Below are 24,486 nucleotides of genomic sequence, written 5' to 3' on the forward strand. Positions count from 1 at the left end.
GAGAGGACTTTATCTCGCGGCTGTCGTCACTATCGCGTCGGGGTTACGACGAGAGGTCACATTTTCTTTTTCCTCGCCGTGCCTTTTACGCTTTCGCTCTGCCGAGCTGGCAGATGGAGGCGACGAGAGACTCTTGCGTCCGCGCCGATTTATCTAATCGGGAACCTGCTGGTTGCTCGGTCGCGTGTTGCGTTTGGTCGCGCGCCTTATCTCCGGGATCGAGAAAATCGGGATAGACGATCGTAGAGCGCGGCTTTTACGTAATCATCCGCGGCGATCGGATAACAGCACACTCGCACCGGAGAGACGGAGAATAGGGTCACTCGAGGAAAAGAAAAAAAGAAACTAGCGAGACCTCTTTTTATCATCTCCTTTCTTTCTTTTTCTGCATAAGTTACAGTAGTAAATGTCAGACACGTGTAGGTAATACATCACGCTCGTTTGCGTTAAATAATCATTAACCGCGAGCTGTAATTATCAATCACAGCGGATTAATGTGCGGCGAGAGAGATTGACGAGTATTGTCGCGATGCAGTACCAGTGCAGCGCGCTTCTTTTGTTGCGCCGAGAGGGCTCAATCGCTCATTATTATACGCAGATCGCCGGTGATGATTGAATTTGCGACTGGCATTCTTGGAATCGATACAGATTTCGCATTCATGTGGACTGTAATTTATCTCGTTCGTTCTCAGTTCGTCAAATAAATAAATTCTTCACGTATCGTGGAAAAAAATCTCTCAATGCGGATAATTAAATTTGTAGAGTTTCCCAGAAGACATAGCGGAACGGGACTTCGTGATTGGAGCGATTTAGTTTCCAGTTAAATGATCGTATAATGATGCGGCGAAATACGGTTAGATTCACCGGGGTGCGCCGTAATAGAGATGGCTTGTATCATAATCAAGCCGTAATGTCGGGTACACGCATAAAAGCGAATCTAAATGATTCAATCGGACTTTCGGAGAAATTGACACGTTTATCGCGCGAGTAATCACGAGAATTATCGTGAAACTCGCTAGAATTCCTTGTGCGGTATACGTGTACGAGTTTTAATCGAATCGAGTGCCTGTTCCCTAATTACGACAATGTATATGTTGCTAATAATGACGATCAGCAATTTCATTGTATATCGCAGTGTATTATTGAGCGTTATTTTTATTATATAGAAACTGCATTACTCGCAAGAATACTTCAGCTGCTAATTTATGAAAACGTGTAACGATGATCATTTCAAGAATGGCAATTCCGTTAAACGGTTTGATTCAATCTGATATAAACTGTCCTTTATTTCAGAGAGAAAATTAGTCATTTGAACAGACTGCTTACATCTGCTCACTTTCACTCTTCGGTGGTTCAATTACTCAAACGAGCAGCGATTACTCTAATTTGCTGTGTGGATTATTTTGTAAAGTGCGATTCTGGGAGCCACGATTTAAAGGGGGAATTAACACTGTTTAAGCTTGCGAAAGCACAAAAATTCCGCTGGTCGGAAAATCGCGACGCGATTCTCATTTGAAAATCTCGAGTATAATAAGTACGCGTATACCGTATAGAACGAAACACTTTAGCTCATTATTCACTTCCGCAAGAAATCGATTAATCATACGCGTTAAAGACGACTTTGCGTTACGGATTTACATCACTTTATCTTACATTACGAGTCCGCTATTGATATTCCACCCGGATTGTCCAGAGTGATCGTTCACGCCGGATGAACTGATTCTCCATCCATTTAGCGATCATTAATTTCACCTTCTCTGCGTATAATCGCGCTTTTACGTAATCTCATAATTATCAATGTCAACTTTATTCAAATGAAAATGATCTTATTCACGTCGCGTCATTCGTTTATCTGAAGGCCCCCCGCTCGTGCCGCAGAGGTCTCTTTTATCGATTTTATTTCTATGTATCTCTTCGCAATTTGCATAATTCAACCGGGATGACGGCCAGTAGCGGACTGTGTAAATATGCCTCGGACTGCACTTCGAGACGGCACGTGTATGTGTGCGTGCGTGCGTGCGTGCATGCATGCACGCTCTTCCTCGTGCGCAACTGGACTTGGCTCGATTAGTCGCCGCTGATTCTCGTGCCATCGATGCCCACCTACGATCTACACGTCTCGTTTCTCTGTTCGCAGCCCGTCAGTGAGTGGACGTCACTGAACGTAGTTGAATGGATGTCAGCCCTAAATCTGTACCGCTATGCGGACGTCTTCAAGTCGAAGGACATCAAAGGCAGCGACCTGCTACATTTGGATCGGGAAAAGCTCATGGTAAGTCGATCATCCTAATTAGACATTAGCATACCGGTCGTTTAGGTGTCTCGACTTCGGAGCAGAGCTCGCCGAGTTGGTGTCGTTCGGTAAATCGGTCTTAAACTAGTTTAAGTAAACCGCCTCAAAACACACAGGGTGTTCATCAAATGTGGGACACTCGTTGATTGCCGTCATCGAAATTACTACTGGTATAACACGGACAAATTTCGTTTCATCAGTGCTCACCGTTTCTTTTTTATACTTCGGCTTTTACTTTAATACTGTAATTTGGCTGATGGCAAGTAAATTATAATGATTTGCTTTAATGAACAGCCGGGCGTACTCGAGCAGACTAGGAGCACAGACGGAGGCGCGGAGTCGTTACGATGCCTCGCTCCGCTTTGCAGATCGTTGCACCGATATCGAGGCAACGTACAACCGCGGACACGATAAAACGAATAAATATAATCGCGATTAAGAAACGCGAGCCGAGGCAATTTGGAAAACTGACAGTGCAACTCGCGCGAAGGCTAAGCGGAACTTTCCTCGCGATTGCGCCGACAACGAGGCGATGATAACGAAATCGGTGCGTACTTTTAGATGTATAGACCTGCAGTAATCTCGAAACGGTCCTCGATGTGACGGTGCAACGTCCCCGTTCGCTCCCGACTTCATCATCGTGGCTCATTGCTGGCGGTTAATTATTCTATTACAGAATTTTTATTTCGTATTAAGCGACGACGACGACGACGTTCAAAGAACGCGCCGGCGATTCCGCTAATGACAGCCGGCCGTTTTCTTCCTGATCGGCCATAATTGACGTCGTTCCATTGATCGGCTGCGCATTTGGAGAAACCGGCTGTTAGATACTTATTAGAATCTAATTAGCAGCGGGAATTAATGCGCCATACACTGCGCCGCGCTACTGCGAACACGACTGCATGAAGGACTGCTTATTTAACTTGTTATCGAACGGAGAGATAGCTGTCCGGCGAAATTGTTCCGGCGAATCGAACGCTCTAACGGGATGCTCGTTCGATTTTCACGGTGCACGTTAACGATCGTGAGAAGCTCTCTCTCTCTCTCTCTCTCTCTCTCACACACACACACACACACACACACACACACACACACACACACACACACACACACATCCGCTCACGTCAACTCGAGTAGAAGCTCCGTGGAAATTAAGATTCTCGTCTTGATTATCTCGATTATAATTAATTTTTTTTGACAAACATAACTAGCGCTTTGATCGTGATTTACATTCACTTCTATGATGCACGCAATTCTCAAATAAACGTTTAACTCTTTTTAGCGGAAGTGAAATACAGTTAAGCAAGATATTTTTATCACACATAAATTTCAAATAATTAAATGCTTCCAGCGCTTTTTTTGGATCGTCAGTCGTCGCGCCTCTCGCCTGTTTCGCAAAGTCGGACGAATCGCACGATCGCAAAATTCTTCAGCTAGTGCTCGGGAGAGGCGATGACCTCGAGTCGAGAGTATCTGGACGACGTTTTCCTTGGCCCGTTGACCTTGTAATTGCCCTGTAGCGTCTGCTGGTGCGCCACAGTCGGGTCTTTATCGAGTCCCCCTTTTTGTTTCTGTCCTCTCTCTCTCTCTCTCTCTCTCTCTCTCTCTCTCTCTCTCTCTCTCTATTCTCCCGTTCCCCGCTAATTTTCTTTATCGTCGATCTTTTAGCACGAAATGATTTTCTCCTCGTCGCTGCCGCGAGTAGCTCCGGCGGCGTAATGTGCTTATAGTAAGCTCCAACACGTAAAACCGACAGGGGATACGAAGGGGGCGGAGGAGAGCGAGCTGGATTTAATGAGATCACTTTTATCAGTCGCGGCGCGTCGCTCCTTCCCGCGATGCACTTATCGTGTTCCACGTTAATGTCTCCTTAATAGCCGCGATTCGGCTCCGAGAGCTCTTTATTTGGGACCGACAAGGTTGGCCCGACTTGCCATTTTTCAGCTGTCGCGATCCCGTTGCGCCGTCTATTTTGATCCGGTGCAATCGCGACGCTTTCCGTATCGTTATCAGCGCCGGAATTGTTGCATAGAGCGCACACACGAAATGTATTATCTATTATATAATTCACATCCCGCGCACGCACGGCGCGGGATGTGACATTCCGCGGAATGTCGCGATAATTTATGTTTATAACTCTTCGCGGTTTTTTTTCCCAATGTTTCGACATAGAGGTAACGATAAATGCGTTATCGCACGCGCAGGCTATTATAACATTATCACGCGTGTTGCATTGGAAAACGCAGCTAAAATTGCCAAACCGGTTATGATGCAAAGAATATCGGTAATGAAACGGCGGAGAAATTGCGCGTTAACGGAGCAACGAAACGTCTTCCCGAATGATAATTATAAGACGCTTGTTGTAAAAAAAGGATCGTCGATCGCGAAGAGTCAAAGAGAGATATTTTCAAGAGGATAAGATACCAGACGTACACCTTACGATTGATAACGGCTGAAACAATACTAGATAAATGTTGCAGTCTGCGAAAGCGCGAGCATATCGCCAACGTGCAGACGTAAAACGGAATGCCGCGGAATATGTCGTGTAAAAGCGGTATTACCATGAAGCATAATTCTTTTTTTTTATGTCTCCGCTGACTAAGTCCTCTTTGTCCATAATGATCATGCCGTGCATGCTGAAATGTTAAATAAACGCGCCGCCGCGATGAAAAGGCGTCCAGGTATATTGTATCAGTCGAGAAGCTCGATTTTCAATTTTTCAGGTCGATTTACACACGCAGCAATGTTGACAATGTCTACGTCGTAGCAATAATGTCTGCTCGCTAGCAACGATTACTCGGCTGGTGAATAATTTGTGAATGCGGTAAAGAAACATTTCATGCAAACTTTTTCACTTTGATTCAATAATATAAAATGCAATTCCACGAAGCGCAATGTAAAGCTCTTTTTCTTATCTTGCCAGACGCGGTCGTTTATACCCGCTGGCCGCGGGACAATTCGCCCGTAATGTAATGATTCAGTTGGTGCAACGACGAACAGTTCACTCGCGCTCGCAAGGTATATCTCGAGACAACGATCTCATTATACTATATTCCTACGGGCGCGTATCGTCATTTCAGATAACGTCAAATATTAAATTCTAGTTAGAGCCGTTCTCGCGCAGCAAATCGCTGCGTCGATAAAATAATCGAGTTGCCAATCTAATTGGATGCCCAATAATATTATTACAGATATAACAATTTACTCTGCGCGGGCGTACATGTCTGTGTGTGTGTGTGTGTGTGTGTATACAGCAGAAACGTCTACTATACAGAGCATTCGCTTCTTTCAAAGTGCCTGACGCCTAATCTCCATAAGTCTAATCTCTCATTCGCCGCGAGAGAAAGAGGGATGGATCCGGCCGTACAATCATCAGCCCTTTTGCTCGTACGCGCCTTTTGCTCATACTCGCAGCACGGCAGCCACGATCGTGCATGCGGTTTTCCTTCGCGCGTGTTACCACGCGTCGCATTATCATAATTATGCGAGAAGCCCGCGCGCGGAGTAACGGGTCGAGACGGACAATCGAATTACACCGGCCGGCCTGTATCGGCCCGAGTCAAGTTCTCGCACCGATGTTCACCGTGGGAAAACGGGCGTTTCTTCGGGCGGTAATTACGCCCGCGTTTTCCACGACGCATCGTAATTGCGTGCGCTCGCGCGGTCGGATAATAGAGGTGGCTTGAATTGCAAAAGAATCCGCGGACGGAATTACGCCTGAAATCAGTCCGCAGATTAAGAGCAGGCGTAAAAAGTGGAGCGACAGCTCGTGGACCGATTCGCTAATTAATAATATCGCGCAGGGGCGCTTCTTCCACCCCTCCAGCCACACGGGACACGTTTTTCCGTGGGCGACAAAAATGCAGCGCCTCGTCAAGGCTCCACCGAGCGTGAGTCGCGTATTACCATGCTAATCGGCTCGTAAATCGACACACCATGTGTATCCTTTTAGTGCGAGAAATTGTTCGTCCTTCGGCCGGTATTCTCCCGCTCTTCTGATCGCGCGACGAGATATTAAAAGAATTGCAAAAACTCATTCCGTTCGCAGTTTCGACCGAGAGTTTCATCGAAAGAAACTGTTTCGTAAAAGCATCTTAAAATGACATTCGTATGTTAGTCATGCTTGGTAGAAATTTGGTCTGGCATGCCTGATCTAGCGTATGCCAAATAAGGCCCGAATACGATTTTTGATCGGTATACCGGATTCGGCATGCCAGATCCGATAATTATTTGGCATGCCAAATATTTAGTCTGACATGACTGATCTAGCGTATGCCAAATAAGGCCCGAATACGATTTTTGATCGGTATACCGGATTCGGCATGCCAGATCCAATAATTATTTGACATATCGAATATTCTTTTTTTCTGATTTACCAAGCGACCGATAGATGGCCAGGCCAAGCGTGACGTTCTCGCAAGAAACATTTGCTTATTACATTATAAATAACCATCCGGAAAACCGCAGTGGACTGAAAAAAATAAGCAGTGGCCTATTATAAATCATTAATATTAATTAATTGAGACAATTGTGAAGTTAAATTGTCGTTTTACGGGAGGTACGGGAGGATTTTGATTAAATTGTCAGAATAATTAATTGGCAGTGTTTTTTTTTCGAATTTTATAGCATTGTTTAAAATCGGCAGTGGTATACAAAATTTTAAGTTGTGAATTCCCCCCTGCGTTTACTTAGGAACAGATACGGCAGACATGATCCGGTCCAAACTTGTAAAATGCGTTACACCCCTTATCCGGGCTGAATTTGGTTTACCGAATCAGGACCGAATGTCAGAGCCGGCATGCCTTACTTGGCCCTAACTTTTACCAAACATAATTTCTACCCGGGTTTCAATCCTCAGAATCCACTTGTCAGCAAAGAACATCAGCGAAAATGGAGCTGATCTCAGTTAAGCCCGTATCATCCTACGCATTGGAGATTGGGATTCCGGCTCCGAGTCTGGGATTTAGATTCCAGGGCGAGAGACAATCGGAGGATTGTTCAGATCCCGATTTCCAACTCGCGATCTCAATCTATAATTACGCATAGTTTGATACAGGCTTTACGCTCACTTTGACCAGTCTTTCATAGATTACCGATCCACGTGTGATTCACGTGTCTTTTAAATCTGACGGTTTTGTTCTCGGATGGCAAACAGCGAGAGGAGAAGAGGTGTACGAAGTGCGTGCGTACCCGGAGCACCCGGTGAGCGGTTTTCTCTCCGTCGCGGAGCCGCGCCTCTTCTCGCGGGCGTTTCTTGGCACGGAATAAAGTAACGAGCGCGTCAAATTTTATCGCCGCGCTCTCGCACACCGCGTAATATATCGATCACTTTACTTTTGCCGGTTTGTCGCCGCTAATAATAGCGTTTGGCCCACTGCGCGCCGTGGCGCCGGCCGAAATAGCACGCCATCGCGCGAGAACGCGCGCTCTCGCACATAGCTGAATACCATAATCTGGAAAGGAAGCCAGCTGCCGGAAGCGTTCTCCCCCACGGAATGGGATTTATTTTTTCTTGCCGCGAAGACAATTCGCGCGAAGCAAAATCGTTTGATCGGACCCGTTCGCCGCCGATCGCTCTTCCGAAACCGTTCCCCTTTGCTTCCTTTTTCTCCTCTGCAAAGAAGCCGTCTCACAAATTCAGACACCGTGCGCGTGGTAATAAATATAACGAACGTGTATTAGCAAAAACCGGACCGGATTTCGAGCTAATTCACGAGACTGTTCGTCGGGCGATTCGCTGTGCGAAGATTTGCATCGCTGAGAGACGTAGAAATTCTTTCCCGCACAATATAACACGCGATGTTTAAATTTACGTTACTGTCTTACGCTGTCGGGTCCGCCGGAATTTATATCTAAAACGGATACGCGCTGCTCGTTTTCTCGGCGATGCTTTTAATCCCGAGAACGTGCCTGAGAATGAGCGAGGCGCTCCCCGGTCCAAGACCGTAATCGTCAAACGGCAATAAAGCAGAAAACGCAGTTTTCCCGAACGGTCGCGCCGGCGGCGAATCGTTACCGCGAAAACAATACAGTTCTTCAGGTCAAACCTCGCGCCGGCGCTCGTAAATGTTGCGGCGGTGGTGGAATTTAAATTGTCTGCGAACGCGATAAAAGAAAGCTACGGTCAAGTGATTCACCGAGACGGAATTAATGGATAGACTTCCAGGAACTACGGACGCGACAGTGAGTTGCGGCTGTGATGCGGGCCGATTAATACAATGCGATTATCGTGCGATTATCTCATCGAGACTCAGTAGCGCGGCAATGCGCGACTCACTGATGCATGTCACTTTGGGTCGTGCGAAGGTTGCGAGCAGTTTTTTTCTTATTCCCGGCTACAATCGAACAGCTGATTAACATTCGGCGAGAAGTAGGGGTGGATCGAGAAATGAGGAAATTTTTTTAATCGTTCTCTTTCGCGTCCGACTTATAATATATAATTGCAGCTTATACAATAAATCTATATCGAGACTGTCGCGTATCTGTAATTGTACCTTACTCCTCGATCAGAGATTGAGATCGATTTTCTTTCGATGGCTATTTAGAGACAAATGTAATTACGCGAACGTTCGCGTTTGCCGTCGTCAGCATCATAAAATCTGCTCCACTTTCGTCGGTATCGCAATTCCTTGATCCTCCATCGACACTTGGCGCATTTTTCTCCGTATTCGGAACGTCCCCTGTAAACCCGTCCTCGCACGGTGAACTGCTGACCGAGGGTATCCGCGAGGGTATCATCGCTGATGATCCGAGACGGTGATCCGTGCATCGTTAGCGCATGCTGCGCGCATATCTCGCGCAGAGTTCACAAGTTCACGAAGCGACCGTAACGGATTACTGAAGACCGTCTCAAAGATCTCTATTACGCGGATGCAACCCTCAGCATTGCGAACCGCGAGGTACGTACCTCTACCTTCTCCTCCTGCCCCTCCTCGTGGTGTAGGTATTGTGCAGGGCGTACCCGACACCTGTTGCCTCGACCGTGCTCTAGGGAAAACGAGATGCCGACCAAGAGAGAGAAGGCAGATAGAGAACGAGAGAGAGGGAGAGGAGAGGAAAGGAGAAAGGGAGGAGGCTCGTAACGATGCGTATAAATTACGATCGCTCGTTCGGCGTGTGTTCACCCCTTTTACGAGCACGGTGCTCCCGACTCTTCAACGTCTAACCCGACTGATTTACCGTCGCGGTACCCGCGAATTATGCCTGCTCCTTTCGCTCTTTTTGCGACGTCGCCGCTCCTCGGGAGAGTATTTTCCACGGCTCCGTCCGCGAGAAGGGTGGCGGCGCGTAATTTATGACGCGGGCGATCGCGCAGCCGGATTTAGAAGACCTGGAGAATAGTGGATCGGTTGAACAGAGTCAGACACGAGCTAACAGCTACAATGTTACCCGAGAAATCGGAATAATGCAGGCTACGCTCAATGTTTAATATGTTTTGTTCGAGATACTTTAAACTTGCACGCGAAAGAAGTGCGATCGCGCGATTTGATCAGTTTTTATAAATCTCTCGTCTCGGAGACATGAGAAATCTGTTGATCGATAATCGAGATACGATTTTCGGGAGTGAAAAAGTGGGCCAGCGCATCTTTTAATCGGCCCCCGAATCCTAAAGCGGCGAATCCTCGTTAGCGCCTGAGTTATTTATGACGAGCGCATTAATTTTTTTTCTCATTAGTCGCCGCGTAACTGTCTCCGCGCAGTACTTTGACACGCACATTGTGCGTCCGTACTTCTTTATAGTCGCGGCCGTGCGTTCTCGGCTCACGCTCCATGCCTTACAGATTTACAACCGGCGGCGAGGTACGTGCGCGTTTTCGCCGATGAGTCCTCCAGGATTCGACCATTGCGCGGGATCGGTCCCGAAGGACCACATGATCCTCCGTGGCGCACGTGGCCTTAAGTCGGTCAAAGATTACGAGAGAAGTCGAGGCAAAGAGCGCTCGAGAAAGTACGCTTTCGATCCAGTCCGGTCCATTATTTAAATCGTAGCCGTATTTTACAGCGGTTGCACATAAAATGTGCATTATATCAGCTGCGAGTCCGATCAATTCGCGTCCGACAGGACGAAAATAAATCATTAAGGGAGGAAGTGAGCATTAAGGGGAGGCGCGTCGTCTCTGTTGCAGAATATGGGTATAAAAGATGAATTCCATCAGAAGAACATTTTGGTGTGCATCGAGGAACTCTGCCAACCATCGCCCCCGCCCCTGGTGTCGACGGACACGGTGGATCCGGCGAATCCGGCGATCAGCGCGACGACACCGACGTCCACCGTGGAATCGGACCGTCCCCTCGAAGTCAGCTGTCCGGGCGGTAACGTGACCAGCAACGCGCACAATCTCGTGCCGCACAGCTTCAGCGTGTTGGAGAAGTGCGGCAAATGCCATAAATACCTCAGGGGCCTCTTACACCAGGGCTTTCTCTGTCAAGGTATGTTTCTGTTATTCTTTTTGCGCATTGATATTCGTTAAGCACGTAATCGGACCACTTTTCTCAAAGGCGGTTTTACAATTCGCGTGAAAGAATCCGGTGAATCGGTAAATCAGCGCGATTTAGTTTTCTCTAATCAATGATTTGTTTCTTTTTTTTTAGTTCTCTCGCGTTGATTATCGCAATTAGATTTGGCTTTCGATTCGGAATCAAATCCAATAAGATTTTCTTTTTAATAAAAAATTATAAATTATAAATTAATTGTAATATTGTATCTTTAATTAGACTGTTGAGTTGATGGCTGTATTGATTATTTCTCGATAACGCAGTATCTACGATACGATTTTGGAGGAGTCTTAAATTTAAGGAGACTCGACGGAGGCAAATGAGAGAAACAAACGTTTCGCGTAGCTGATCGTAAATTTTCTGCGCAGATTGCGGGCTGATCGCACACAGGACGTGTTCAGTGACGGGTTTGCCTTCCAATTGCATATCGGCCGGCACGGACAATCGTATCAACACTTCAGGTAAGTCACGTTGTCCAGATTGCACGCTCGTCAGTGCCGTCACCGGCGCCGTCGAAGGTTTTATAGAGCGAGGCCCGTTAATCCTTTATCACGCCTTCATTTATCCCGATGGATAGAACACGGAAAGATCGAGAGGTTCCATTGCCTCTCGAGATGAGGGAAGGAGAGAGAGAGAGAGAGACAGATGAATTGCGTCAGAAACGTGCTTGCTAGCCATCGTAACCGGCTGCTGGTGGACGGCGATAGTACACGAGTTACGAAGCTGACGGCAAGGACGCCCGTCCTGGCGCCTGCTCCGCGCGGACACCTCGTTATGATAACCTGGATCACTTGATGGGGGCTTGCACCTCATGGCTGACGACTTTCTTCCATTGAAATCCCTCCGCAGCACGCGGTCGCGTGGGAGTCGCCTCACTTGCATTTAATGATCCTTAACCGAGTACGTGCGGATTTCGACATACGTATAGTATCGCCGCGTATAGTATCGGCGTTCTCCGTTTCGCATAAATAAAAATCGAAGAAAAGGGAGGAGATTTGCTATTCATGAGGTGACGCTACGAGAAAAAGGCGCTCCACGAAATCCCGGCGGATCGGCGTTTATTTATTCCGATACGATTCCCCGTGATTTTTGCCTCTTCGGATGCAAATAGACCAACTTTTGCATCGGATATTCATCGGATACTCGTTGGCTATCGCTGAAAGTGACTCCGCGCGATGACGTAACTGAAAAATTAATCTTTATGCAGGAACTTCTTACGCAGGATGATACGAATGTAAAATATACCTAATGAAGTTTCCGAAGAGCGGAATTAAGAGATCCCATCTTTGACAACTCGCATTCTATATTAACGATTACGCTATGCATAAATTCGTTTAACACAGACTGCAATCATTTCATACATCTCCATAAAATATTCAACAATTTACACGTTTTACAATTACGACGGATTGCCATTTACGTGTCGCGAATGAGCTTCCAGAAATCCCCGGCGCATAATCAATTCTGCTGCGCGATCGCCGATCATTCCGCGTTTATCGCGCGGATCAGCCGACCTCCCAGACCATCGGCATTCTCTTAGAAATCGCGCCAGTCGCGCCAGCTGGAGGTGCGATATGCGCCTTCCAACAAGGAGCGAGAGGGTTTTGAGCGGCGCGAGTGTCCCAGACGACGATAATCGGCAGAGACAACGCAGGCGAGGCTCAACGCTCGCGCGCCGCCAAACACGCGCGCGTCTCAAGCGATGCATCTAATTAACAACGCTGCACGCGCTGCGTCGCGAGAATGACGGAATCGAATATTTGTGCATAGCAAAACCGCGAGCGCGGCGCCAGCCTTCAGGGCCGCGGCGCCCCGTCACCCCGCTGCCCCCAATCTCTCATTCATTTATTCTAATCGTTCTCCGTCGCCAATTGCATCGGTACATAATCGCGCGGCGCGGTGCATCGATCGCTCGAAATTGCCGTTGATAACGCTCGCCGTTACGTGCGCGCCGGCAATTACCACGTGGCCGATAAGGATCGATAATTGGTCGGATGGACCACGTTATTCCGCGCGAGGGAAGGAACCCCGCGACGGGAGAGATGATCGGCTAGTAGAAAGCGCGACGCGGTCCAGCGCGCTGAATGTTGATGGGGCTCCTGCTTTCTCGTCGTGATTTCCGCTTCGTCCGGAAGTCCGCCGAGGGAGATCGGATCTCTAATGAACTCCCGTCTTAATGAGGCCTCTCGGAAACGAGGAGCTCCCCGTGGAGACCGTGGCGATGTATATAATCGGCCCGTTTCACGAGGGAGAGTCACTTCTACGCTCGCATCGTGCGATTTTCCACGCGCGCGATAGCTCACTCGCTGGATCGGTGCGATCGTTGCATCGGCTGTCGCTGATTTATAGTAATTGGTCGCGTTTAATCGCTTCAAGCGTGCGAGTCATCGACGCACCACGCTGTTGTGCTCGCACGCGCACGTGGAGGTGTAACGACGGCAATTACGGCTCGCCGGCCGAGCAAAAATTCGAATCACGTGCGACCGCCGCCGCCGCCGCCGCCGCCGCGCGTCTCGCCTGCTCGAGGTTGCGACTTCGACATCGGCAATCCCGCAAAAGTGCATCTGTCCGCGTCTGAAAAGTTGATTGAAAATGACGCAGCAGTCGATTTGAATTTCTAATTGCAATCCGAGCTCGAAGGCTCCAAGTACCTCGCTTCGCACTTCTTGCGATGCGACTACACGTGGCAATCCCGTCGCAATCAGTTACGTCAATTATCAATTCACACACTATTCAAATCGCACGTAATATAAAAAAAATGGAAAAATCAATCTTGATATTTCTGTTTTTTTTCTGTCTTCCGCTTGACGGTTTTATTGAGGATAAAGCCTCGAGGAGTCTCGTGGATCACGTTCCGCAGAGGGTTTCTCGCAGAGTTTGGAACGCCGTTTGGAAATCGACGCCTCGGTGGTGCAAATCGCGGCACCGAATCCGTGCCTCTCGCGTGCCTAAGCGTATTTACTCGCGCTTTGATTTATTCGCAGCCGACGACGGACGACGGCGGCGACTTTCGAGATTTCACACGCGCGCATCTACGGCCGGCGCGGCGGCCACGCATTCGTGACGAATGTCGAATAGCCCGGATGGCCTCCGCCGTGCATCCGCGCATAAAATCCACGTGTGCCTACGTTCCCGCTCGTAGATCGTGTTTTAATTCTGACTTCTTGTCCTTCCTCTCCACGTATGTCTCTCTCTCTCTCTCTCTCTCTCTCTCTCTCTCTCTCTCTCTCTCCCCCTCTCCCTCCCGGTCTCTTCCTGTCTTTCTCGTGCGGTCACGCGTCCCTCTCAAGGGAACAAGAAGAAGACACGGTCATGAAGAAACAAGACGTCGCCGTCGCGGCCGTAAAAATAAATTTCTCTTCCTCTCCGCCTCTCCTCCTTTCCCCTCCTACGTAGAGTGTTCTCTTCGTCATCCCGACCCTCGATCCTCCTCCCTTTCTCTCTTCTCGTCATAATGCACGCGTACGCATCTTTGATTGTTCAAGTGACGGTGTGTGCTCGTGGCATTCACAGGCGATGAAGAAAAAAAAGAGAGAGAAAGAGATCGCGTCAGAAAATATGATCGCGCATACATCCTCGCGCGAAAATAAAGTCAAAGGTTCGTCAGTCGCATAGAGAGAAAGATAAAAAGAAATGCAGGCAAGAAGGAGAAAGGAAGACTCTCAGGATTAAGGAAAGAGAGAGAGACGCTCGTAGCGATGATAAACGGCGAGTGGCAGCTGGTGCGAAAATCCGCGGAGATAACCGCGACGTGGAATTCCTCCTCGCCGAGCATTCCTCGAGCGGCTGCGGCGTTACGCAATTCCGGCGCCAGTCCTCGCTTTGTCCTCTCGCCGAATTTCGCGGTCGAATTTCGTGCACCTCGGGAATAAGGCGCGGAAGTGGTCTGCTTCTGGTCTGCCCGCTTCGTCCCGCGGATCGGTATCGTCCTGCGATCGATCGCGTGGCGTATTTTGACCTTAAGGCTCTAAACCTGCCGAGAAAGAGAAAGAGAAAGAGAGGATCAAGGCTGTAGATTGATGTCTTAATTAAGAATGCGCGAATCTGGTGCATGTTGCGTGCGGTGCTCCAAGTGATCGGGTGGTCTTCTCCGATACCGTAATTGGCTTTACGTATCTCTGCTTAATAACGTAACGCATGTATGTGTGATCCCTGAGGTATTACAGTTATACCTATCTTTCGGAAAAGGATCAAGTCGCGCAACACGCGTGGTGATGAGATCAGATCAGATCAGATCAGATGGGGTCAGGTATCTTGATCTTGCCAGGCGAGATGCTTGATTTAAAATTCTCATCCCGCCCATGTGCTACGCGTTCTACTTTTCCCTCTAATCTGAATGCGCAAGGATGTTCGTTTTCGCTAATTAATTGCATTTAGTGCAGCAGGATGTCAGGAGACGAGAATCAGCTCACGTATCGCAATTATATCATTTTTATAACACTGCCATAATAAAAAGAAAAGAGAAAGGAATTCAGGAAAAATCTGAGAGAATGAACGAGTTCGAAAGCCCTTTGACGCATGCAGCCGGGCGGTCCCTTCACCGTGGAACATTATTCTCGACCTCCCTTTCATGATCTTTCGCCTCTCGTCGATCGGCGCCGCGTTCAGAAATTGAATACACCTTGCGAATTTAAGAATTCGCGAGACGTCGTGATTATGCGAGCTCGTGTCGCGCGAAAGTAGGGGAACCTCGGGGCCCCACGGCGGCCCCCGATGTTTGTCGCAGCAACGTGGCGCTCTTAACGTCCTCGCTTTTGCTTCCGCAGTGTTCGGCCTCGCGCTGTGCTCGCAATTCGACGTGGCCACCCGCGGGGCGCCCATCCTGGTGGAGCGGTGTACCCGCGCCCTCGAGGAGCGCGCGTTCGCCGACACGACGCTGGACCTCTACAAAATCTATCACAGCAGCCCGCCTAACGAGCAGACCCTCGAGCTGCGACAAAAGCTGAACGAAGGTGAGATCAAGCGCCGTTCACTCGAGCCGGCCGGCTGGCGGAGGCAGGCCGGATCGCGCGATCACGCGCGCTATAAATAGCTGGCAGTCATTCCACAATGTTCGGCTCGCGTTCCTCACAAAAATGTCGAGGCATGCCACCCGATGCACCTCGCGCGTGCACGCCGCACAGTGTCGAAGATGCCGGGAGGGGTCGGGAGAAAAATATGCGAGCACGTATTTTGCACGAGGAAGATCGAGATTTCAGAGACAACATACGAGCGAGCGCCTTTCTTTCGGGCCTCGCCTGCCGAGGATCTCTCTTCGCGGCTTAATGTTCCATATTTAGCGTTTAAACGCCAACGTTTACGTGTGATTCAGTCGCGGAGGCTGTTGCGCTCGTTTCTTGCCTTCTTGACCCCTCTCGACATCGTGCGACACGTGAGACGGTCGTTTGCAAAGTGGCGTTGTAAGCTCGGATTTTATTTTCCCGAGAAGTACGTATTACCGCTTATTTATATACGCGTGTCTTGTATTAAGATTAATTGATTCCATCTACTATGTATTTCGCTTTTAACGATGAGAAATAGCGTTCAAGTCAAATCAAGAATTTATTTTTGATCCATTACGTTCGCCCGCGATAGTCGCTCTAACTTGATTTAAACACGTTACACTTTTCTTCGTGAATTGTAACGATTAAACTTAATTGCATTAGACTCCGTGGCGTGAAAAATCAATAAAAAAATTCGTGGTAATTTTGAAATCTGAAATGATAATGAGAGCCGCACAAGAGTATGACATAATATTTCCAGATGTATGCAACGCGGATTTAAATCCGTACAGCCCGCAGTGCGTCGCGAGCGTCCTGAAGAAGTTCCTACGAGAATTGCCGGACCCGGTGATCCCCGTGCAATGGTACGACAAGTTTCTGGAGGCGTCAAGTGAGTGTTCCGCATTTAAATAATTCATAGCTATAATTAGCCGATAATTCACGGATTCGTGTTTTATTTAATTTAATTTATTGAACCATTATTTAACTGCAATGCAAAGTATTCATATATGTGTCCCTCACAAGCTTCGTTACTGAATTTATTAACATTTCCGAACAAATCTCATCGGGGTGAGCATTTCTCGTGGCATTTTGATGCAAATGTCATTTAACGACACGAGGGAAACTAGTAATAAAAATTTATTTCATACATTTCAGTCACGAATCTTTAATAATTCATGATATTGCTGCCGTTCGTGTCATCGTTCAATTAAACGCACGAATCTGTCTTTGCAGGTATGAGAAGCGACGAGCAATGCGCGTCGCGTCTCAATCAATTGGTAGCGGAGCTACCGGTGCATCATCGTAGCACATTGTGCCATTTTATGGCGCACTTTTGTCGCATCTGCCAGCTGCAGCACGCAAGGGGCTACACGGAACTGCCGACCATCCTCGTGCAAGTGCTCTGTCACATATTTCTCAGGCCGCCCTGGGAGCGAATCATGTGAGTACCACGTGGATTTTCACCGCGTTGTCGGGGAAGGGTTGAGAGTACAGAGCGCTGTTCACACGCTGCTTTTTTATCGGGCAACTGCCGCACTAGCCGCTAATGGCTCGCAAAAAAGCATCGTGCATTCGAGAATGGCTGGTGGCATGCTTTCCTCTTCGTCGACCAGCACACGCTACTTATATTGGCCGAGTTCAACTTTCCAAACTGCTACTATGTCGTGTGATTTAAGTTTCCCTCGCGGGGAAACGTTACGCAGATTGCAGATTAGTCACCGATAATTTTATCAACAATTGATTATTTACTCGCAGAGTGCCTCGTGATTTATTTACTGTTGCTTGAGAAATAATGAAAATACTGACACGTGTTAAATATCTAAAGGCTAAAACAACGTTGAATGATGAGAAATGGACTTCGCTGCTGCGCCGCTATTAGTCGTACAATTGCTTGATAGGTCATTTGTAATACTTAATCACGAAGAATTTAGCCACGTCGCGTTGCACGATTTTGCAGCCAAGTGGTCCACAACACGGAGGCACACATACGCATAATGGAGCTGCTGTTGCTGCACGGCGATTGGAACGAGAAACTGCCGGAGTTTGCCAGCCCGCCTCAGTTGCCGCCGCGTAAAGTTTCGAGACCGCAGTTCCCAATTTTGGACCCATTCCCGGCACCCATTCTCGACGACGAGGCTGTCGACAGAACGGCATCTGGCGCGGATATCGGCAAGGACCAACAATCGCACAGGTGATGCTCGAATCTTGATCTTGAATTTCAATGAGTTGTATGTCTTCCAATCTGATCGCTTTAATTCTTTCTCTACAATTTTGATTCCATTTCATTACATTTCATTTTTAACTTCAGTTTTGTACGATCGTAAGATCTTTCTTCTCGTATTCGAATTTTTGTAATTATATTATTAATAATAAAAGTAATATGTTACGTAAAGAAATTCAACTATGATAATGAAAAAGAGATAAAATTTAGTTGTTTAAAAAATAAAATTTAATTTTTTCTTAATTATTAAGAGTATGTATATAAGTTTTTTTATCCTAAAAATTTTTCTTCTTCAGCTCTGTTGGTTTCGTAAAATTGTAAGATCAGAATAAAACTAAACGATGCGTCCGTCGAGGGTACGAAATTATCATTGAGAACAAAATTTGCAGGCCGCGCACGCTTCAGGACGCCGAGTGGTACTGGGGCGACATTACGAGGGACGAGGTGAACGAGATGATGATCGACTCGCCCGACGGCACCTTCCTGGTACGCAACGCGTCTTCCAAGGGCGGCGAGTACACCCTGACGCTGCGCAAGGGCGGCACCAATAAGCTCATCAAGATCTGCCACCGGAACGGGAAGTACGGATTCTCGGACCCTTACAATTTCCACTCGGTCATCGAGTTGGTCGACTATTATAGGAACTGCTCGCTCGCGCAGTACAACTCCGTGCTGGACATCAGACTGCTTTACCCAGTGTCGCGATTTCAGCAGGTACTACTTCATCCGAGCACTCGGACCGATCGAAACACTTGGCAGTAGATTCAACTTCACCTACGAACCTCATTTTCTCTTGTCTGTCGGAAAAACAGGATGACGAGATCGCGAACACGACCGACATGGCGAAGGTCTGGCAGAAATGCATAGACCTAGAGAAGGACATAACTGAGACGATTCGACAGTACCAGCACTGCTTGGATCTATACAGCAAGACGGCCTACGAGGTTCAGCTGAAACGTCAGTCGCTAGAGGCCTTCGCGGAGGCCATCAAGATGTTCGAGGAACAGATGAAGCTGCAGGAGAAGTTCCAGAAGGAAGCCCAGCCGCACGAGATTTCTACGTGAGTAACTGTGCTTCCGTATACGGTTCCTCAGAGCGTACTAATGGTGAAGTTTTATGACACGCTTGAAAAAATTTGAATATCTTATGTCGAGCCTTTGTTTCAAGAGGACACTAATATTTATATCTAATTAATATTTATTTTATATTTATATTAATATTTATAAGAGTTTTGCATGTCGGAAACGGTGAGATTGACATTATTGATCATCTTTGACGATTGCAGCCTGATGAACAACGCGGAACTGCTGAAGGGCAGATTAAAGGCCTTGGAGGACAGCAAGGATCAGCTGGATGAGAATCTGAAGCAACAGATTGCCTACTACAGGACCCTCGAGAGGGAAATGTGCAAGCTGAAATCGGAGATCGGCCAGCTCGTACGGCAGAAGGATCGCCACTCCGTGTACGCATCCTACTTTACCTCACTTTCCGCGTTAGAATCTCACCTTTCCTTCAAATTAGGAAATCAGAGCCGTCTAACTCGTCGCGAATGTTCACAGGTGGCTGAAGAAAAACGGGATAAAGCAGAACAAGGTCGACTTTGCGTTCCACTCCGACGAGAAGACGTGGCTCTTCCTGCAAGGCTCGCGCACCGACGCCGATCACTTTTTGAAGGGCCAGCCAGACGGCACCTTCCTCGTTCGTCGCTCGAGGACAGGCCAGTACGCGCTTTCCATCGTGTAAGTTTCTCTTCTTTGACAAACTAAAATTATGATTTAGAATTTTACGATTTAGAATTTTAACATTGCAATTTTTTAATTTCAAGGGTGGCAACTGTCCCTCCTTGCCCCTTCCCCTCCGAGCGCCCATCGCTCCGTACATATTTGTACGCTAATCGAGTAATCGTTACGCGTTGTTACACAGGTGCAACGGCATGGTGCAGCACTGCATAATATACGCGACCGAGCGCGGCTTCGGCTTCGCCGAGCCCTACAACATCCACGAGAGCTTGAGCCACTTGGTGCTGCACTACGCGCAGAACTCTCTGGAGGAGCACAACGAGTCGTTGACCACCACCCTGGCCTACCCCGCGTTCGCACCTCCCGCGGCGTTCGCGCAGTTGCAGGCCCAGCAGAAGCAGCTGCAGATCTACGCCCAGAATCAGTCATCGTTCACGCGACCAGCCTACGAGAACCAGCCGATCATGCCGCACACGTAATACCGGCGCGCCGAGCGCCGCGATCCGGATGCGATTGAGTCCGAGTACGTATACGCGCGCGTTCAGACGTGAATCCATGCATGCTGCTGCTGCTTACGTATATAATTCTCGACGCGACACGGTTGGAGCGAGCGAGCGAGCTTGACGATCGCTCCGTGACGAAACGCCGTGGTCGTCGGACAACATTGCCCAACGCAATCGCAATCGAAACAATAATTGTGTATTACTATCAGAGGACAAAAAACACCATCGCGCTGTCGAGTCACGTGCGATCGAGAGCGCCGATCGCACCTGATCATCGCCGAGCGATAGATAGAGCCCGCGAGATCTCCGAGAAACGCTTCAACGAAACATTTGATAGCCGTACGATAGTAATCGTAAGAGGTACTAGCGGTAGTATTAGGTGTACGCGCGACGCGCTAGCGAGTCGCTTCAACTAACGTAAAGGGGTTCCCAAATGCAGAAGCAGGAAGCCTCCCCCTCGAGTGTCGGATTGGACGCGCAATAACGAATCCCGAAAAGTAATCGCAGGAAGATCAGAACCGCGCGCTCTTACGTCGCCACCCGCTCATGAGTTTGACTAAACCTACTCGGATCTGGAGTTTGACTCGGCTGAATTGACTCGTTTTGTGACAAATGATGATCGGGGGGTGAGAAATAGCACGCGTGGTTATTTATTATGCACTCGCGCTTCCCAGTCTCGACATTATTATTATGATGCTTGAGGGAGGGAGACGCGAAGAAGATGCGAAATTTGGGAACCTCTGGATTAATAGGACCAACAACACCAACGACGGATATCACCCCGGACGCTCCCTCAGGGTTCACGCAACACGGAAGGTCTTGTCGAATGTCCGGCGTCGAAACTACAGCGGCACGATCTCGCTTGCCGCCGTTTGCTTTCGTTCTCCAGGAGGATGCGTTTTTTTTTCATCCTGACGCCTCGCGTCGTCGTCACGTAGAATCGATCCGCTTGGAAAGGTCGAGATCGCCTCGTAAACGTCAGGGACAAATTCCAATTTAGGCAATCAGGGTAGCCGTATCTCGTACGATCGTTTAATCCTTGACGGCCTGAATCTTTCTCAGAAAATCTGCTCAAGTCATGTTCTCAGGTAGTGATCCGGTTCTTTGAAGCACGATCGATGAAGCACGATATTTAATATAATAATTAAAATATTCTGCAGATTGTTTGAAAGTTTAAAACTCTTAATTGTAATTATAAAGTAACGAGTGAAAACCACTAGAGTGTTCATGCTGCTCCAAGTAGCGTCTAGTATGTCAGTTCCTTCTTACGAAATACATTCGCAAGCAATTGACAGACCACAATTTTTCGTGCAATAAGTTTACCTGAATAATCATTATAATTAGAACTTCCTCGTTATTCTTCTAATAAAACTTCAATTCGAAGTGCAATTAATATAAATTCACTGCTGCATGAATCAAAGTTCCTAAAATTTTTAACGCAACCGCACAGGATGTTTCAGGCTCTTAGGGATTAAATTTTAATAAAATAAAAATTGTGTAGCATATTGCTTACTCGTTGCTCGAAATTTTCAAGCGCTTCGATGTTTCCGATGCGCGCGAACGTCGCTCGCAAGTTTGATGGAGATTCGGTGTTAAAGAACGCACGCTGCGCGTTCGCATTGACGACGGCGTCACTCCTTTAACGATACGTTGAATTAAGCTAGTGATACTAGAGTATAGTTGAGCGGAGTTTGCGGAAATCCACGTGGTGTCTTTACATCGCATCGTAGTAACGCTGGAGTTGCGAGAATTCAACAGGCTTGCTTTCCCCGCCCCCCCCCCTCCAAAAAAAAAGAAATCGAAGGACTAACCCTTTCGAAATATTGTCATAATAATTATTACATAATAATTTTGTACGTGAAGATTTATAGAGAACTGGTTTACAAACTTTATTCTTCTCTAATTTGTAAACGCATTTATTTATCGCGCTTTATTCGAGCAAGAGTACCTCCCCCCATACATTGTCTACCGTATACCGTAACGCACTCCATGTCGGATCGTATTTCACGTCTCCCTGAGTCACTGGAAGAGTGGATTCGCATGACTCTCGAGGCCAAATCTTCAGTTAATAATCGCAACGATTTACCACACATCTCCGTCGCCCATTATCGATCGCGTTCCGCAGCAGATCACGAGAAGGTTTCATCGTATAGTGTGGAGAGCTTTTTATATATATATATAAATATATATATACATACATATTAGATTTCGGACATCAAGAGCGAATTTATGAGAGAAGAAAATGTATATATAGTCTTCATACGTGGTATGTGTGTGTGTGCGCGCGCGCGCGCACACACGCATACGCACACGCACACGCACGCACGCACGTATATATATATATATATGAGAGGAGAATTGTCGCTTTTGCCCCTCATTTCTCATTTTGATCCTTGTTTTCTTCCTTTTCCTCCCCTTTCCTCTTTCATCGACTTCTTCTGAACACTTCACGTTCTTTTTTTCCGCCAGAAATGCGACGCTTGCTCTCGTGATGAACGCATCTTCGGTCGATCTTTCTTGCTGATTGTCGTAGTTCCGAACGATCTCAAAGGTAGCAACGAACGAGAAGAAAGATCAGGACGCAACAAAATTGAGAGACAAAGAAGTAACGGCAGCCACTGACGAGAAATCAGTATAGGAATAAAGTGTAAGAGCCGAGGTGTAGGGAACGTTCATTCCTACTGTTTGCTCTTTATTCTTTATCTTGTTGCATTACGTATAAGAAACGTTCATTCGCGTTGCCATTATCCTTCGCCGTTTATTTCTTTGATCTGATCATTTTTATTCGCTCTTTGTTGTGTCCTGATCTGGCTTAGCTACGAAATGGAAGAGAGGCGCACAATGCCTTCCCGAGAAATCTCGCATTTACAGAGCGGTCCGTAAATGTCGAGAGTGTAACGGGAGTGCTTTGCGTTCAGTGAGAGATCAGCGAAATTCTGTACGTTCCTTTCGTGCTACCCTAATCAATAGAAGCGCTGGTAAACGCGAGTGTGTAGATCTATCATGTGGAAGAGTCTGGATTACTAAACTGATATAGTAATAGCGAATGAAAATTCTGTATTAAAGCTGTGTTGAAGCAAGTCGAAGCAAGTCACGACTCATCTTTCAATCCCATTTATTTATTAGTATTTTTCGCCATTACTACAGCTGAGTATGTGTCGCCTGCGTGGCGAGGTAGCGTGAATCGAGTTTGCAAATTGTTGCAGGAGCGTTCCATCAATTTGAATTATATTCTATTTAATGCCCAGCGTGAGCATGATTTTATGTCGAAGATCAAGTAGACATCTTTAGGCTACAGATGTAAAAAAAGGATGTAAATTCCGCGATTTGCGCCACTTTTAGATCGCACTCCGAGAAAACGCCACAGATAAGCGTTCTTCATCTTTCTGTGCGTACGTTTGTGCTCTTCACAGTTATAATCTCTGTCATGCGACAGACATATGCAAACGAGCAAGGAAGATCGACGGGGTGTTTACTCTATTTACGCCGAAGTGCGCGGCGTTAATCTAAGAAAAGACGAGAGAGAGAATGCTACCAGAAGATACATCGCCAGAAGGAAGAGGACTGTTGTCGATGTAAACAAAAGGCTCGTTGCTCACTTCGAATGCTTCAAATTGCATAGGCTTTTCTTTAGGTAGTTTAAGATTTTTTATACGAACGCGCGCGCGTGAGAGGGAGGAAGGAGAGGTGCGGGAAAGGCGAGCGGCCTGGCCGCGCACCTCCTGATTATCCAACGTCGTCGTCGTCCGTCGTCGTCCACTCGTTCCTTCCATGATGCGATTATCGTCGTGCTGGTCTCCACTTCGAGGCACTTGTTCGCTTCTTATTATTTTGTACCATTTTCGTATTTGTGCTTTGCGAAGTGCAGGACAGCGACGACGTCCTCCGACCCTCGCCCTCTGAAGACTCAGGTCTCTAATCATGTTCGATATTCTGGACTTTGAGCCTCGTGTACTTTTAACTTTTGCACGCGAAGGGTGGAACTTTTTACACGACAGCGGGACAAGCGAGAACTTGCTTTGAAATGGAAGTGCTTAGGATTTATAACGGTAATAATTGATCTTCTAGTGCAAGGGGGAGAAAGAGCAACCGGACGACGATGGGCAACTTTTAGTGTTAAGAGACGGATTGTGTGAATATTATGACCGACGAGTACGACTCGCGATGGAATCTCCCGGTGAGTTATACAACGTTACGTCTGTTATATATTTTATGTATTATATTAATAATGAATATATATATATATATGTGT

General features: G+C 47.4%; 1 protein-coding gene across 7 annotated transcripts in view; it reads left to right on the top strand.

Annotated features, from left to right (window-relative positions):
• LOC105284404 (phosphatidylinositol 3-kinase regulatory subunit alpha) overlaps positions 1 to 22,890 on the top strand; it is a 55,349-nt gene extending 32,459 nt beyond the window's left edge. For all 7 annotated transcript variants that reach the window (XM_026968118.1, XM_026968114.1, XM_026968113.1 and 4 more), the window contains 12 exons: positions 2,138 to 2,272; positions 10,420 to 10,723; positions 11,158 to 11,250; positions 15,556 to 15,741; positions 16,532 to 16,660; positions 17,005 to 17,212; positions 17,729 to 17,962; positions 18,382 to 18,706; positions 18,805 to 19,052; positions 19,278 to 19,454; positions 19,552 to 19,731; positions 19,916 to 22,890. In XM_026968118.1, the coding sequence (XP_026823919.1) occupies positions 2,138 to 2,272; positions 10,420 to 10,723; positions 11,158 to 11,250; positions 15,556 to 15,741; positions 16,532 to 16,660; positions 17,005 to 17,212; positions 17,729 to 17,962; positions 18,382 to 18,706; positions 18,805 to 19,052; positions 19,278 to 19,454; positions 19,552 to 19,731; positions 19,916 to 20,210 (2,514 nt within the window). In that variant the 3' untranslated portion in view covers positions 20,211 to 22,890. The remainder of the gene's footprint in view (positions 1 to 2,137; positions 2,273 to 10,419; positions 10,724 to 11,157; positions 11,251 to 15,555; positions 15,742 to 16,531; positions 16,661 to 17,004; positions 17,213 to 17,728; positions 17,963 to 18,381; positions 18,707 to 18,804; positions 19,053 to 19,277; positions 19,455 to 19,551; positions 19,732 to 19,915) is intronic.
• Positions 22,891 to 24,486: the final 1,596 nt, after the last annotated feature.

This window comes from Ooceraea biroi, chromosome 3 (assembly GCF_003672135.1).
Source record: "Ooceraea biroi isolate clonal line C1 chromosome 3, Obir_v5.4, whole genome shotgun sequence".
NCBI lineage: Eukaryota > Metazoa > Arthropoda > Insecta > Hymenoptera > Formicidae > Ooceraea > Ooceraea biroi.